The sequence below is a fragment of the Mus caroli genome, unplaced genomic scaffold, assembly GCF_978045245.1.
Source record: "Mus caroli unplaced genomic scaffold, Mus_caroli_1 scaffold_7, whole genome shotgun sequence".
Lineage (NCBI taxonomy): Eukaryota > Metazoa > Chordata > Mammalia > Rodentia > Muridae > Mus > Mus caroli.
The window spans coordinates 1,260,946-1,278,496 of NW_028227262.1; the positions used below are offsets into that span (position 1 = coordinate 1,260,946).

The window sequence follows — 17,551 nt, forward strand, 5'->3', positions numbered from 1 at the left end:
ATCTTTAGGTAGATCTATTTCCAATTTTCTGAGGAACCTCCAGAATAATTTCCAGACTAGTTGTACCAGTTTGCAATCCCACCAGCAATGGAGGAGTGTTCCTCTTTCTCCACATCCTCTCCAACATGTGTTGTTACCTGCTGTTTTGATCTTAGCCATTCTGATTGGTGTAAGGTGGAATCTCAGGGTCGTTTTGATTTGCATTTCTCTGATCACTAAATCACTTTGAACATTTCTAAAGACTTTGAACATTTCCTTAGGTGCTTCTCAGACATTTGAGATTCCTCAATTTTGAATTCTCTGTTTAGTTCTATACCCCATTTTTGATTGGGTTGTTTGGGTTTTTTTGGTGATTAACTTCTCGAGTTCTTTATATATTTTGGATATTAGCACTCTATCGGATGTGGGGTTAGTAAAGATTTTTTCCCAATCTGTAGGTTGCCAATTTGTCTTATCGACTATGTTCTTTGCCTTACAGAAGCTTTCCAGTTTCATGAGGTCCCATTTATCAATTGTTGATCCTAGAGCATGAGCCACTGAAGTTCTGTTTAGGAAATTTCTCCCTGTACCAATGAGTTCAAGGCTCTTTCCCACTTTCTCTTCTATTAGATGCAGTGTATCTGGTTTTATGTTGAGGTCCTTGATCCACTTGGACTTGAGCTTTGTACAAGGTGGCAAATATACCCATATTTTCATTCTTCTACATACAGACAGCCAATTAGACCAGCACCATTTATTGAAGATGCTTTCTTTGTTCCATTGTATATTTTTGGTGTCTTTGTCAAAGATCAAGTGACTGTAAGTGTGTGGTTTTATTTCTGGGTCTCTAATTCTATTGCGTTGATCAACAAGTCTGTCTCTGTACCAATACCATGCAGTTTTTATCACTATTGCTCTGTAGTAAAGCTTGAGGTTTGGGATGGTGATTTCCCCAGCTCTTCTTCTCTCTTCCAAGTGGGACCAAGGTATCCTCACTTGGGCACTTCAAGCCACAAAAAGGAACCTATCACGATTGCCCTCCAAAAGACCCAACAATCAGCTGAAAGACTCAGATGCAGATATTTGCACCCAACCAATGGACAGAAGCAGCTGACCCCTGTTGTATTAGGGAAGGCTGAAAGAAGCTGCTGGAGGATCAGCAGTCTTAATTTGGACCCCTGAGATTTCTTAAACACTGAACACCAAACAGGCAGCATACACCAGCTGATATGAGGCCCCCAGTACACTTATAGCAGAGGACTTCTGGGTCTGTGTTTATTCAGAGATGATACACCTAACCCTCAAGAGACTGGAGGCACCAGGGAGTTTAGAGGTCAGGTGGGGTGGGGGGTGGGGGTATCCACATGGAGGTAGGGTGGAGTGGGGAGGAGGTGTGGGATGTGGAGCAGTCAGAGGATGGATGGGAGGCTGGGGAATAGAATATGGAATGCAAAAATTAAATTAAAAATAAAATAAAAAGAAAGAAAGTGAGAGAGAGAAAGAAAGAAAAGAGAGAGAAAGGGAGCACCAAGGAAAAGAACTAAGAGGAGAAAAGGGAGCACAGAGGAAGAGACATAAAAGAAGAGAGAGAGATCTGCATTTGAGTGAAGATGCCGCTTCCTTGCAGTAACAGAGCTTTTGCTGCACAACAGTGGCCACACATCTTCCTTGAGCCTGCACAAAGTGGGCCTGTCTCTGCAGGATTCTAACCCACTCAGGTGTTACTGAAAGGCAAAGTCTGGGCCAAAGTTTCTCTCCAGTGAAGAGCCATTATTCAAATGCAAATTTTAAGAGGAAAATCCTTTGAGGGGAGAAAGGCTTAACGGAAGTGAAAGAACTAAATGAAAAGCATTAGGGAGAATAAGACACAGGGAAATGCCAGTGGGATTATGTGATTGAGTTCAGCTTTTTTTTCTCTGCTTGACTAACAAGTGCAAGCTCCCATGGAGGGGATATGGACCCTTTATGTTTTCACAGGGGGCTTGTTAACCTCAGAAGCCAGCCAGTCCCATTCACAAAGCTGCAGCTTCTACTTTGAACCAGTGGGGACTGTGGCAGATGTGGGCTCTCCACTAATCTCTGACCTTATTGAAGCTAATATTAAAATCTAATTTGTTTCCCAGGCCAGAGGACAGTAAGCAAGTTCTGGGGTGGATCAAAGACCTCTTAGTATGTATGAGTAGCACTGTGTGTTTTACCTCACATAATCTTGGCATCCTTGTTTTTCAACGACAATAGTGAGATCTTTTGTAGGTTGAAGACATTGTACCTCAAATTATATAAAGAGGTAAAAGTAGACTAATGTTATCAAAGTATACAGGTTTATCAGGGGTGGGGTGGATGAGATGGTAATATTTATTAACAAGGCTACATCCTGTTTTATATCTTATCTCACTTATTTCTTGCAATATTCCCACAAAGTACATATTATTGTCTTTTAAATGAGCACAATAGATGTACAAAGAAATGAAGAAAGCTGTTTCCTGTTGCAGGATATTTGATCACACTGTGAACACTGAGATTGTGTAATTTATTGAAAAAAAAAACTGTTTCTAGTTGTGTTGTGGTACATTATATTTGAGGGTTTCTACTCCACCTTAGATCTTTAGTTCCCAAATAAAAGACATAAACCTTATAATAAGCCTTAAATAAGCCTTAAAACACTAAAGCTGTGCAGATGTTAACACTCTAAGCTATTTTGTCTACCTCCCTGCCAATAATCCTGAGATATCACTTGCCATGTTCTGCCTGGGCTATTTCTACTCCACCCAACTGGCTGGCTCTCATGGCCATGCACACAGGATCCACCTACCCCATGGTGCCTTTTTCCTTCTTCTTCCTTGTCTTCTTCCCTTGTGGTTTCTGCCTCAGACCCAAGCCCAGGAACCAAAGCCCTCCCTATTTTTCTTCTGCCCAGCTACAGGCTATAGGTATCTTTATAAACGGATAACTTGGAAGGCAAGGTTTATATAACAAAAGCTGGTATATGTGAGGATCTGCTCATGTTGGAGCAACCAGATCTTGGGGTACAGAATTTAGCATTTGAATACAAGTAGCATCAGACCAACCACTACACAGCTATAATGTGGCTTAGCCCTTAGCACCTTTAATCCCTCTGGCTGGAATATAGACACACCCTTAGCACACCTTCAATTCCAAACAATGAAGATAAAGTTAGTTTGTAGAAGGAAGCTCCCATGTTTGAAAGTGATGTCTGATTGGGTGGCAAACAAAGTGCGAAATCACAGAAAGATTTGACAGAGTAGGATATGTCTAACTCTCATGAGAAGAGAGAGGAAAGGGAAGCTACTTAAGAGAGAGCAGTAGGGCTGGAGAGATGGCTGAGCAGTTAAGAGCACTGACTGTTCTTCCAGAGGTCATGAGTTCAATTCCCAGCAACCACATGGTGGCTCATAACTATCTATAATGGGATCTGATGCCCTCTTCTGGTGTGTCTAAATACAGCTACAGTATATTCACATACATAAAATAAATAAATGTTTAAAAAAAAGGGAAGAAAAGAAAATTGGATTGCTATGGAAAACTCAAAGTTGAGAGAGAGAGAGAGAGAGAGAGAGAGAGAGAGAGAGAGAGAGAGAGAGAGAGAGAAGAGAGAACAGTACAGAGAGAAAGAAGGAGGTAGTTTTACCAGGAGAGTTTTACAGAGAGGTTGCAGAGAACAAGCTCAAACAGGCCAGAGAATAAGAAGGAACCAGACGATTGGAACAGATGACCAGAGATTGAAGCCAAGCAGAGCTAAAAGTCAGAGGCTAAAGAGAAGCCAGATTGAATTAGTCATCTTGGAGAGGTGTTGATCCAGAATGGCTGAGTTGAACCAGCCAGCCAGAGTTCAGAAAGAACTAGAAAGGGTGAGCTTATTCAGCAGTAAGTCTCAGAGGCTGGAAACATTCTAGGCCTGGATTAGATTGTATGGAGGCTGAAAGCTTCTGAGGCTAGGCCTAGCTTAACAGACAGAGATGACAGTTACATCAGGCAAATACAAGGTGCTTTTGCAGTTTCCATTTCTTGTAAGTGGCAGAATGCCGTGTTGAAAAAACCCACATGCCCTGGCTCCAAAGTCAGGTTTTTGGTGTTTTCCCAGAGCTCAGTATTTTCGCAGAGGGAACATTGTGCTGTATATGGTTGCTCTTAAGAGGCTCATCTTTCCCTTCCTCTTTCAGGTGTCTGACTGGAAGCACCAACAGAAATTTTCTTCTTACCTTGAGACCGTTTTTAAAGCGGGCCATTTTGGTCATCAGTTATGTAAGTATATAATATGTATCTCAAATGTAACTAGTAAAGGGTGTTTTCATTTCATGAGTGTTTCAACTCAGGGATATGCTCTAGATTATTTAATAAACTCACTGTCAATATAATCTTGTAAGGAAGGTTTGCAGGTGGTAAATGTTACTATTGAGCAGAGGTATATATGGAGGCACATATGGGAACCCAGTGGCATAGTGTGAACAACACGGCTTAGAGTCCTTCCGAAGAGTTTTCAAAGTGACCTGGCTGTATTAGTTATCTGCTGCTGCACAGAACATCCAGTCCTGGTACCCAGAGGCATAGATAGAGCACCTGCTGCTGTTCAGCTTGGAAGCTCAGCTGGATGGTTTCCTATGTTGTGATAGACAGGCAGGGTCATCCATCATCTGTAAGGGGAGGGGACAGTTGAGTCTACTTCTTCATAGATGATCAGAATGCTTGAACAAAGATGGAAGAGGTGTGGGTAGACATTTCATCAGATCTTCTTGTTCTTCCAAGGTGACTGTCATTTTGTATTTTCGCCTGTGGATAATGGGAGGAACTATGCCCCTCTTCTCAGAGCAAGACAATCCAGCTTCATTCTCGCCATACATCCTTACAAGGTCAGTGCATGTACATTCTGTAAACTTTATTTGGTACTTAGTTTTATTGGATATTTTTATTGCCATAAATCATTTGTACAAAATAACAGGTCTTGTTGCAAATGAGTTCATACATACTGGAACCTGTTTAGTATTATTAAACCACAGGCCAGCTTTTCATTTCGAGGAGATAGTAATCATAAGTTAGCCATCATGAGGATAGAAAGGGAAACTCTTGTTTCATATATTTGAAATCCTTTTCAACCAAATCTAACTGGGCAGAATTGTGGCTATGGTTCTCACTGGTATATATCTATTTATTTGATAACTATTTTATTAGATGCTTATTGTCTATAATATACATATCTTTTAAGTGGCTTGTTTGTTTGTTTGTTTGTTTGTTTTTCAAGACAGGGTTTCTCTGTAAAGCCCTGGCTATCCTGGAACTTACTCTGTAGACCAGGCTGGCCTCAAAATCAGAAATCTGCCTGCCTCTGCCTCCCGAGTGCTGGGATTAAAAGCGTGCACCACCACTGCCCGGATTGAGTGGCTTTTAAAATAAGTATTACAGAGCACAGCACAGAGTTGTGTGCAGAGATTGGTTAGACAGCATAACCTAAAACCAAGGAAGGCTCAGAACAACAAATAGAAAGGAATGGTATTTGCAAAGATAGTGCTAACTGTGCCTTTTACATCCTCAGAAGTTCTACAAGATGTGGAATTAGGAAGTGATATTGATGAATGCTCCTGGCACACTGAGTCTGCTGTGGTGCACTGCTTTAAGATATGATCACAGTTATCAATTTAAATAGCTTCAGATTATATTCTCTGTGGTGTTTTAAACATTAAGATATCATGTTTAATTATTTTCATAGTCAAATGTGCTATAAATATCTTATAATGTTATATTATTTTAATGATAATTTTATGGAAGTAACCTTTACTATTTTGGTATATATATTTTCACAATATAATATAAAACATGGCAGATCTTTTGTTTTCAAATAGGGTCTCACTATGTGACACTGGTTGACCTTGAACTTGAGATCCCCTACCTCAGCCTCCTGAATGCTAAGATGAGAGACAGATGCCACCACCCTCCGCTAACAGCAAAGCTTAAAACTGAACTTGATGAGAAGATGATTTATAGTTGAGCTTATTGGTATTTCAGCAGAATTTTGACCCCCAATCTTACGTCAGTCATCAGCCTTTGCCCTGTCAATGTAGTGTACATGTTTTAATGAATATACTTCATTACTTGTTTTGCCTGTATGGTTTTCTTACATTTTGTGAGATTTTTCTATTTTCATTGTTAAATATCTATGTATTTTATCTTTTGATACCGAGGGTCAGGTTGGTGCAAGTCAGCCTTCCCTTTAACCACACAGCCTGCTCTGCTTCTCTTTTCTCGTACAGACCTTTTTCTTAGCATTCAAAACCAGTATCTTCCTAATCTGACATATTTTTATAATAAATATTCTGTCAAAATTGCTTTTATTACTTTGACACCTGTTTGTGTTCATGATTTTTAAAAAAGATTTATTTATTTTATCTATATGAGTACACTATAGCTATTTTCAGAGGGCATTGGATCTCATTACAGATGGTTGTAAGCTACCATGTGGTTGCTGGGAATTGAATTCAGAACCTCTGGGAGAGTAGTCAGTGCTCTTAACCACTGAGCCATCTCTCCAGCCCTGTGTTCATGATCTTGAATACCATTTCCTAAATCTCTTACGTTGGTTTAGCTCTTAAGTAGTATAAAAATCTTTGTGTTGTTGTTAGTATCTTAAATTTTCAAAATGTTGTTCAGTCTTAAGCTTGACATCTCAAATTCAGCTCCCTGGTAATGGTGCCTATCCTTTTTAGATCTCTGTCGCTAACATTCAGTCTCCAGGCTCTTTGTCTGGGTGTTTTTAGATGTGGCAGTTCATGGATGAAGGGTTCTGGTCCATAGCTTCTTCAGCAGTTACTTTCTATCTTTAAAAGGGAACAGGACATCAGATCTTTTCTCTGCTTGGCAGCCCTCTGTCTTACGTAGGGTTACTACTGCTATGAGGCGACACCACAGCAACTGTTATAAAGGAAAGCATTTGATTAGGACTGACTTACAGGCTCAGAGATTTAGTTCTATTGTTATCATGGTGGGTAGCATGATGACATACAGGCAGACATGGTGCTGGAGAGTAGCTGAGAGTTCTATATCCAGATGGGCAGGCAGCTGGAAGAGAGAGTGAGCCAATGGGTCTGGCTTGAGCTTCTGAAATCTCAAAGCCTACTCCTAGTGACACACTTCCTCTAACAGAATTATATCTACTTCAGTAAGGCCACGCCTCCTAATAGTGCCAGTCTGTGGTGACCAAGCATTCAAATCTATGAGCCTATGGGAGCCATTCTTATTCATACCACCACAGCCACCAAATGCACCAAATTCACTACACTCACCATACTACCACATCCACCACACTCACAACTTGGGGGTGATGTCCTTTAATTGTGGGGTGATTTCAGCTCTAGGGTGATGTTGCTTGTCCTTGTGATTTCCAACCAAGCTGTTTGTATATGAATTGAAGCAACCACTCTTAGTGTCACTGTTACATGTAGCCTACTCCATTAATTTAGCAGCGCTTGAGCCAAGATGGAGAGATGAAACAAATACTGAGGGGACATGGAAAGAGAATATGCTTTCAACTCTCCAGCTGAGTATTTCATTCATGTCTCAAACCCCAGTATCTGGCTCAGGATCCTAGTGTCTGGATACTACACTTGATCTCTGATCATAGTCTTCCTAGCTAAACCATCCCAGTCACCAAAAGGGTAAGGTTGCATTTTGCTTCTGGTTGTTAGCCTAATGGCAACAATCTCTGGTGGAATCCTTGGCAGAATTAGGACTTCAGCCAAGTATTTTCTAGGTCTTGCCAGTTACTCCCAAGGTACAAGTAGACTTTCAGTGAGGTTTGATAGGCATTTCCATCTGCTTTTTCCATCCAACTCAACTAGTTCAGTCCAAATAAAGTGATGAAATAGACTATTTCAGCTACTTACCTTCACTTCCACCCTTCAGAGTCTTAAATGGGCTCACTTGGTAGCTCTGGCTATACTCAAACCCATGACAATACCCCTGCCTCAGTTTCCCTTGTATTTAGATTACAAGCTTATATACTAACATGCCTAGGTATATTCTTCTTCATTTTAAATAATATCTTTCTGTTCTTGAGTTTCAGATTTCAAGATCTCCCATATTAGTTATTTTTCATGACACTGAGACCAGAAATCCTGACAGAAACAGCTTAAGGGAGGAAAGGTTTATTTTGGCACATGCTCTCAAAGGATGGCTTGGTGGGGTAACTGAATCCACAGCTCTGGGAGCAAATGGTGGCTCACTATTCTAGGGAGCAGAGAAAGGCCAGAAGCCAGGCTGAGCTGTGAGTCGCAAAGGCTCACCCCTAGCAACCACCTCCTCATGGTTCCACAACTTCCCAAAACAGCACTAATGGCTGGGAATCAGTGAGACAGTGGGCAGCATTGCAAGTTCAAACTATTACACAGCCCTTATGAGCTCACCCTCCCAGTAAGCTTGTCTCCAGTAGTTGCACTGGAAGCAGAGCTTCCTAAGTATAGTTTTGCTGGCCTGGTCCAACCCAAAGCCACTTCCTGTAATAGATATGTAAACTTTGTAGATCTTTCACAGTTATCTTTTCTGCCATCTCAGAGGAATTATTTTCTTTTTCAAAACATATAAAGGCTACTCCCCCATCAAATGAGATTCTTCAGTTTTTCTCCATTTAGTATTGGCTGTGGTTCCTTTTTGCATGTTGTCTTTGAAAGTCCTCGTGGCTCTATAGACATGTGTTTCCTATGTATTCAGCTGTTTCCTGTTTAACTGAACTGAGACAAGAAGTCACCATGGTATGATCATGAGAAATCTAAAAAGAAATGTATCTATAACAACATGACAGAAGTGTCCAGGGTGCTATTGACTGTGACACAAGGCCCTGGCTTACTATAGTATATGTTACTGCTACTGACTGTGCTACAACTCTCATCTTAGAACCTAATATAGGGAAACCTGATAGGTGTGATTTCCTTCAGCTTAGGTAGTATTCTAATATGCTTCTCCACTGTTGTGATAAAACACCATGACCAAAAGCAACTTGTTGAGGAATGGTTTATTTCATCTTAGAGTTTACAGTTCATCAGTGAGGGATGCCTAGGCTTGAAGCAGATACCATGGAGAAACGCTGCTTACTGGCTTGCTCAGCCTACTTTCTTATATAGACTAGGCATACTTTTCTAAAGATGTTACTGCCCACAGCAGGCTGAGATCCCCTATATGAATTAGTAATCAAGAAAATGCCCTACAGATATGCTCATATATCATTTCAGTGGAGGCAATTCGTCAATCATTAATTTGCTCAATCTTCAATGAGACTGTCTTCATTATGGCCTCATCGTCTACCACTTGTCTTACAACTTGCCTCTGTGTGTCTCTTCAGTTAGCACTCAGATTGTGGTCCTCCACGCTGTGCCCAATTGGTATTTCTAGTGCTCTTGGTATTTAGAAGGTTGATGGTTTCTTGATACTTTTAGGATAAGGAGTCGGGGTTCTGTCCACTGCTGTAGTCCTGACACTCATTCTTCTGGCCACCTCCCCCTCCCTGTAACCCCACCATTCACTGGTACAGCCTCATTGGTGTGTCAGTCTGTGTTCATGCTTGACAGTCCTCCAGTACCTCTCCTCCATTCTGTGACCACTGTTTCTTCTCTAAGACCTTGCATGAGGCTTCTTAATCCCAATGGCTGCCCCATTGCTTTCAGATACACTTTAGTGTGGACTGTTTGCTGATTTTCCTTTATTCTAGAGATAGGAATTTTTTGTTTTTGTTTGTTAACACACGGTTTCACTATGTACCCTTGGTTGTCCTGGAACTTGCTCTGTAGACCAGACTGACCTTGAACTCATAAAGATCCACTTGCCTCTGCTGCTGCCTCCAGGTACTAGGACTGAAGACTTGTACCATTATGTCCTGTTGTAGATGAGGATTTCTTAAGATTTGAGGCCCTGCCTTAAAGTCCTTGCATTGACTTACATGAGAACACACAGAAGACCATCACTGTGGAACTGCAACACCATCTTAGGTTTTCCTCTTGGAGACTGAAAAGATAATCACAGATGTTTCTCCTGGAGCCAGGAACTCCTGCTTTCCCAGATGGACCTTGTTCTCATCAAGAAAAGATGATCAAAAAATCCTTGACTTGTTCCATGTTACCCACATTTCTGTTCCCTGTCTGTGCCAACTATGTAAGCAGACATAAATCTTTTATGCTGATATCTTCACAGATACTATTCATAAAAGCTACTTACTTGTTCCTAAACTTTCCTAAAATCTTGGACAAAAGAACAGATCAGTGTTATAAGTTCACAATACAAGTAACTTAGGTTGTGATTCAACACAACAACATCTACATAAGAAGCTCTTCCTTAGAGAACTTTCGTTGGCTTTATTTATTTATTTATTTATTTTGTTTTTTGAGACAGGATCTCACTCTGTATCCCTGGGTGGCTGTAACAGCCACCTGCCATCCTCCTTGCTAGATTAAAGGCCCCTGAGCCCTGGCCATTCCATGGATTTTTTTTTTTTTTTTAAAGATTTATTTATTTATTACATGTAAGTACACTGTAGCTGTCTTCAGACATTCCAGAAGAGGGCGCCAGATCTCGTTACGGATGGTTGTGAGCCACCATGTGGTTGCTGGGATTAGAACTCTGGACCTTCGGAAGAGCAGTCGGGTGCTCTTACCCACTGAGCCATCTCACCAGCCCCATTCCATGGATTTTTAAATTTATTTACCTACTTACTGACTCTTGCCTCATTTCTTTGCTTATCTTCACCTTTCCCCCATTTCTGTTTCTCTTCCTAATACATTCCTGAGTGTTTCCTATACAGTCCCAGGATGTACAGGCAATCTAATTATCTCTATTCCATCTGCATATCACCAAGGTAAGACTAGGCTATGGATCCTACTGCCTTCACAGCTCTGGACTGTGAATGGCTTACATTTTATAGTTCTGCCAGCTAGAACAGCTGAGTCGGTGTGGCAGAGGAAAAGGAAGCTGGTGAGACTCACAACTCTCACATTAAAGCTCTCAAATTCATAAGACAAAAGTGAGTGGAAATAAAATGAGATGCTCCCTTGTAAAAAGATATTTTATGACTTGGTTTCAGCATCTAAGAGTGCTCAGTCCTGTGTTATTGCTGTCTACCCACATCCAGTCTCTCTCCTTGTCTCTGACCTAATGCTGTGCTGTTTTGAAGTTTGTCATGGATAGAATATCAATACAGTCATCATTATTTCTATCTTAAGAAAAAAAATCACAACAACATGTTCATGACACATGCCACCCTATAGTTGGTGATTCTATAACAGCATCAAGTGTTCAGTCTACCACACTGCTCCTGTCTCAGCTTTCAGAGACCATCGTCTCTGCCCACACCAGAAGTCATTTGCCCCACCCAACTTCTGGGTGTGCAGTGTTTCCAGTGATCTTTGGAGAACCTATCAGATAGGCCTGATAGAGCCCATGGTTATGTTTGCCTTTAAAATGATGATTGAAAACACAGTTAAAAGAATTGTTTTATTCAGTTTGAGGTCTAAGGTTTTAGAAACGACTCTTACCAAATATTTTACTATTAGTGAATGTTCTCCACTGCATGAACCACAAGAACAGAATTCTTCAACCTATCAATACCTTCACAGACACTTGTCCATTCTGTTAACCCACAGAGTTATTGAGTCTAGGTCCAAGCTATCCCCTGCTCCTCCAATTTAAATTTGATATTAAAATACTGTCATTCAAACACATAATCCATGCCTGTCTTCTTACCACCAACACAGTGTAAATACCCTTATGGAGAGTCAAGCCAGAGTTTATCACCTTCAGCACCTAAGACATGCACATAGAATGAGTTAATATTGGCTGAATTCAAGCGAAGGCTTTCTGTTGATTGGGAAAGACAGTGTAGGAAGTGGCATCCTTAGGCTATTCCTGTAGATGATACTCAGTAGATTGTATCTGCATAGCCTTGTCATTCCTAGGGCACAGGAGCCTGGGAAGTCTACTGAAGCAAGAATGGAACAATTTGGGAACTGTGAGGTTGACAGTAAGCAGCTACTGTAGAGGAGCAGAAAAAAATCATCAAAACTCACAACCCTGATCTCCAAACCTGGTGGGTCCAGGTAGAGTCCACAGGTGTGGGAAGCCGCAAATGCCATTACAAGATGGCGCTGGCTACCACTGGCCACCACCCGTGATTATGAGTAAACAACCAATGTGTGCATGTGCAATAGAGTTTTTTGCGGAGTCACTGCCTGGCCCGAGGCATATTAATGAGGTAATGGTAGCATAACCAATCAGGTATGGACACGTCCCTATATAAGCAGCGCCATTTCTGGGGCTCAGGGTCTTTTGCCTATGCAGTCCATGCTCTCCCAATAAACATGTTGCAAAAGGATCCTGTTGTGGCGTCTTACTTGCTGGCAAGTGGGCGTCCACACACAGACCAAATGTCCAATGGTTAGGTGATATTAACATCAATTTCAACAGAGTTCATAGCAGTAGTATCCTTAAGAATCAAGGCAAAGACACCCCAGATGTCCACTACTGCAAGTTACATCAGTTGGAAGGAGGTGGTTTAGCAGAGAGAATGGATGAAGTCCCATAGGTGAAGAGGAGGAGGATTCCAACAGCACATTCTTTACGTAAAACAAATAAGAGCTACGGCTTGTGGTGTGGTCTTGTTCCTGTGACCCAGTCAAGGAAGTGTGTTGGGTCCATCCTCCTTCAAGAACAGAATGGTAGAAAGATACCAAAGAGGATGAGCTTCTCGGGTAGAGCCACACCAAACAGCCCCAATGGAACTGTGCCTCTGGAAACCAAATTCTTCACTTTTGTGAGGAAAAAACCTAGAGTGATTTAAAGGCAGAGTGTGGTTTTGAAGACGGCTTCTCACGCTAGCCCTGGCTGGCCTGATGCTCACAGTGGGCTGGGTCCATTATATCATAATCAATAGACAAGACAGTCCCTCAAGGCATACTCACAAACCAACCTGACCTGGGCGACTCCTCCGTTGAGGCTTCCCCCTTTCAGAGAACTCGAGACTGTATCAAGTCGGCAATTAGGCTAATCATGACAGTAGCCCAGGCTGGCCTTAAATTTGCTGTGATCTTCCTGCCTCAGCCTCCCAAGTTCTGGGATTATAAGCATGAGCTGCCACATCTAGTTATGAAACTCCCTCAGTCATTTCTGGATTTTCAAGGAAAATGAATCACTAAATTGTTTTCATTGAATTTTCAATTCTCTGTGTTGTACATTCTGTTTTGTTGGCAAGACATTTTAGTGTCTCCCCCCACTCCCCGCCCCCATTAACAGGATTTATGGTAGAAAGGTGGTAAATAATTCATTTTGTTTTTGATTTTACTTTTAATAAGAAAAGGAAAGAAAAAGAAAGAAAGGAAGGAAGGAAGAGAGAGAGAGAGAGAGAGAGAAAAGAAAGAAAAAGAAGAGAGAGAGAGAGAGAGAGAGAGAGAGAGAGAGAGAAACCAGCAGGGCAGAAATATTGTACAGGCTACTTCCTTTCTGAATTTTTTTTAGCAGTTTGAATATAATTCATAGAGAAGGAGTTAAAAAGAAACCCTGTAATTGTTGATCACAGTTAGCTCAAATAGCCCTCCCTAAAAGACAATTAGCTTTTGGAGTGATTCCAAATGGCTTCTTTGTTGCTTATATTTGCAAAGTATTTTCCACTGCTATGTCCATATCTTAGAAAGTACTAAAAGAGTTTGCTAGCTAGCTGTGTGATCAGAATCATACAAACTAGAAAGCAATGACTGTGTCTGGTCTGTGATTTACTGTGTTTTCATTGAAATTGTAACTTAAAAAATATATATGCATCTTAATTTTCTTTTAGTTGGTACAACATTGCAGTTCCAGAAAACAAGCAGGGAGGGGCCGGGCATGGTGGCGCACACCTTTGATCCCAGCACTCAGGAGGCAGAGGCAGGAGGATTTCTGAGTTTGAGGCCAGCCTGTTCTACAGAGTGAGTTCCAGGACAGCCAGGGCTACACAGAGAAACCCTGTCTCAAAAAACCCAAAAAACCAAACCAAAACAAAACAAAAAAATCATTTCAGAAAACAAGCAGGGAAAGGAAACTTGCAGGGCAGAGCAAACATATGGTCTTCACAAAAAACTCTTCCTGAGTTAGCAGTGAGTATGGGCCAGATGTAGCTAGAAGTAAAATATTAGAGCAGTTTTGTCACCTCTCCTCTATTCAAGGTTTTATCATGAAAGAGACCAAATACACACAGAAGTAGAGAAGGTGGCATATGCAGACCCCAGCACTCATTGGGTTTCAGCACTCAGAATCCTCAGCCGCTTGGTTCATTCATACCCCTCCTCTCTTCTTCCCCTCCGTGCCTGGTCAGTTATTTTGAAGCAAATCCTAAATCATGATTTTGATATTTAGTTTATTTTGCATTATGTAACGTTATCATACTTTAAATTTTGATGAGCCTCTGTATCAGCCCTATTATCCGTTAATATTATATTGTTCCAACTATGTAATAGTTGTTTAGTTTAATAGTGGTTTCCTTGAATTAGCCTCTTTCTTGGTTACTTTTCCTAGCACTGTGAAAAAATTTCCTGAGAAAAGCAACTTCAAACTTCAGGGAGAGCTTATTTTAGCTCAGAGCTTCTGGGGACAGCCCGTTAAGCTGGGGGAGAAATGACAGTAAGAGCTAAGGGCAGCGAACCAAACTAGAGGCAGTGAGCTGAACTTCACTGCTCAGCTGAAATTCTCCTTTTTATTTAGTCCAGGCCTAAGGCTCAGCAAATGCAGACACCTGCAGTTAGGTTGGGTCTTCCTACTTCAGTTAACCTCATTAGGATAATCTCCTAAGGTACACCAAAAAGCTAACCCAATCTAAATAATTCCTCACAGATGTGCCTGGAGGCCTGTCTCTTAGGTGATTTTAGATCCTGTCAAATTGACAATCAGCAAACCATCGCAGTATCTAAATAGAGTGCCCTGTGGTATGTCTCTTAACTTAATGTCCTCCATTACCATTTGCTTGTTTAAGAAACTAGCTCATTGGTTCAGTGATTTCTCCCATATCCTGGACATTGTATCCCTGGTCATGGAACATATTCTGTTTGGTTCTTGTATATATTCTGTAGTAGCAGTTGGTTTTAGAACTGGTTCAAATCCAAGGTCAAGACAATTTCATCATAGTGTGTATGTCTAACAGGCATATTACGTTTTCTGTCTCTCTTTATGACATTAAACTAAATTAGTGAGGTCTGTGTACCTGATTTGTTTGTTGTTTGAGACAGAGTCCCACTCAGTAGGTACTCTAGCCTGGCCTCTGACTCATGGCTATCTCCCCACCTCCGCCTCTGCTAAGTCATTTCCAGCAGAAACTATTTTAAGTAATTTTAAGAGTGTGAATGACAACTGCCTTGTTTGTGAAGTATGTGGCTCAGCATCCACCAGTCAAGCCATGCAGAGATTTTCCACTGGACTGAAGGGAGGGGCATCTTGCTCCTGTGCATAGAAAGCAGCCCACAGTAATGCATTCTTAGTGACAGCACATAAACCCAAGACCAGAAAGAAGTCAGTCCTTGTTTACTAATTGCTCATTAGCACTTTATTAAGAACTACAAGAGACAAGAGTGGCGGAAAATACTATTGAAGCAGTCCCACTCCTGCCTGTTTCTGTGTTGGAGTCTGAGTGTCAGCACAGGGTAGTCTTCCTCACTGACATGGTGATTTCTCACTGCAAAGTTGGAGGGAGAGAAGGTGATGGAAGAGATCAGCTTGGATGATTTGAGGCCTGGAGTGATGGATTTCAGGCTCAGCCGTGGGACTTGTGTTAGCTACTTCTCTTGCTGTGAGGAAAGTACTGAACAAGAAAAGCTTAAGAAGGAAACAAGGTGGGGTTTATTGTGGTTCACACTTTAAGCATGACTCCTAGGTGGTTCTAAATTCTGTCAAGATGATCTTCAGTATTAATTGTCACAGAAGGTAACACAGAAAATCTGCTCTGGCCCCTGTGCCAATCAACCCTCTTGTGGGGGAGGGCTTCTCTTTATGGCCCTCTATTCTATTCTATTCAATTCTATTCTATTTATTTTAAATTTATTTACATTTCAAGTGTTAGCCCCTTACTTGGTTTCTCCCCCTCTCGGCAACCCTCTATCCCATTCCCCCTCCCCCTGCTTCTATGAGGGAGTTCTTCCACTCACCTACCCACTCTCATCTCCCTGCCCTGGATTCCCCATACACTGGGACATTTATCAAGCCTTCATAGGACCAAGGAATCCTCCTCTCATTGATGTTGACAAGGCCGTCCTCTGCTACATATGCAGTTGGAGCCATGTGTACTCTTTGGTTGGTGGCTTAGTCCCTGGAAGCTGTGGAGGTTCTGGTTGGTTGATATTGTTGTTCTTCTTGTGGGATTGCAAACCCCATCAGCTCCTTCAGTCCTTTCTCTAACTCCTCCATTGAGGATCCTGCACTCAGTACAATGGTTAGCTGCGAGCATCTGACTCTGTATTTGTAAGGCTCTGGCAGAGCTTCTCAGGAGACAGCTATATGAGGCTCCTTTAAGCAAGCAGTTCTTAGCATCCACAACAGTGTTGGAGTTTGGTGACTGTATCAGAGATGAATCCCCTGGTGGGACAATCTCTGGATAAGACCCTGTATTCTTAACATTCATCTCATGTTTCTTGTCCTTTCACACTATATAACTTGCATTATTGTATTATATAGTCCTTGAAGACAAGGTGTAACCTGTTTGTATTTAATTGAATATGTAATATCACAGATGTAACTAGGTTGTCCATCATTTAAAGTGGTGAAAACAGGTTTTACTCAGTAACTGTTGACAATAGGAGGAAGAGTCTGAGTCCATTTGATTTGTATGGACCTGTTTACTTTGTCTGCTTGCTGACAGTTAAGAACCTGTACCCTACAGCACTGGAGACAGATGCCTTAGCCTTCCTCATTGGTTGATGTTAAAGCATGGCTCTTTGGTATTGGAGGAGAATGATAATTCTGGGTTTATTTGTTTATTTAACATAGGCATGTGTTCATTTGTGTGTGCCTATGAGAGTATAAGAATGCACGTGTTGTTTACAAGCCAGAGTTCGACCTCTACCTCAAAAATGTTGTCCACCTCCATTGAGATGGGGTCTCTCACTGGCCTGGAAGGAAGTCACTAAGCAGATTTTGCTCGCTCTGGTGATGTCCTGTTTCCTCCTCACCAGCTGATGTCCCAGGAGCCTGTCACCATGCCCAGCTTTTTAAAGTGGATTCTGGAGTTCAGATTCACTCATCATGTTTGTGTGTTGGGGATTCTGACTGCTAAGCCATCTCTTTTGCTCTGGCTCTTGGTATTAAGGTTTACACAGTCATGATCCTAAACCCTCTTTTTTTACATAGTCTAGGAGGGATGTCTAGAGAGGGCTATTAGGTGTTGACTAGAGAAAAGAACAACTTCTTTTCTTAGCCATGCAGTTACTTGGGCAAGCATTTTAATGCAGGTTGGGATGGACAGATCATCTTGGGATGTGGCTTTGTAAAGCTAGAAGCCTTGTGGCAGTTGTTTGCCCCCTAGTGCAGAGGGTTGGGTGGATCTGTTCTGTGCTGAGAGCCCTGAAGTTCT

General features: G+C 41.6%; 1 protein-coding gene across 5 annotated transcripts in view; it reads left to right on the plus strand.

The window, feature by feature from the left end:
• The window catches only part of Tmtc1 (transmembrane O-mannosyltransferase targeting cadherins 1), a 348,737-nt gene that overhangs the window by 213,412 nt on the left and 117,774 nt on the right, over positions 1-17,551 (plus strand). For all 5 annotated transcript variants that reach the window (XM_029478417.2, XM_029478419.2, XM_085839758.1 and 2 more), the window contains 2 exons: positions 4,161-4,242; positions 4,744-4,847. In XM_029478417.2, the coding sequence (XP_029334277.1) occupies positions 4,161-4,242; positions 4,744-4,847 (186 nt within the window). The remainder of the gene's footprint in view (positions 1-4,160; positions 4,243-4,743; positions 4,848-17,551) is intronic.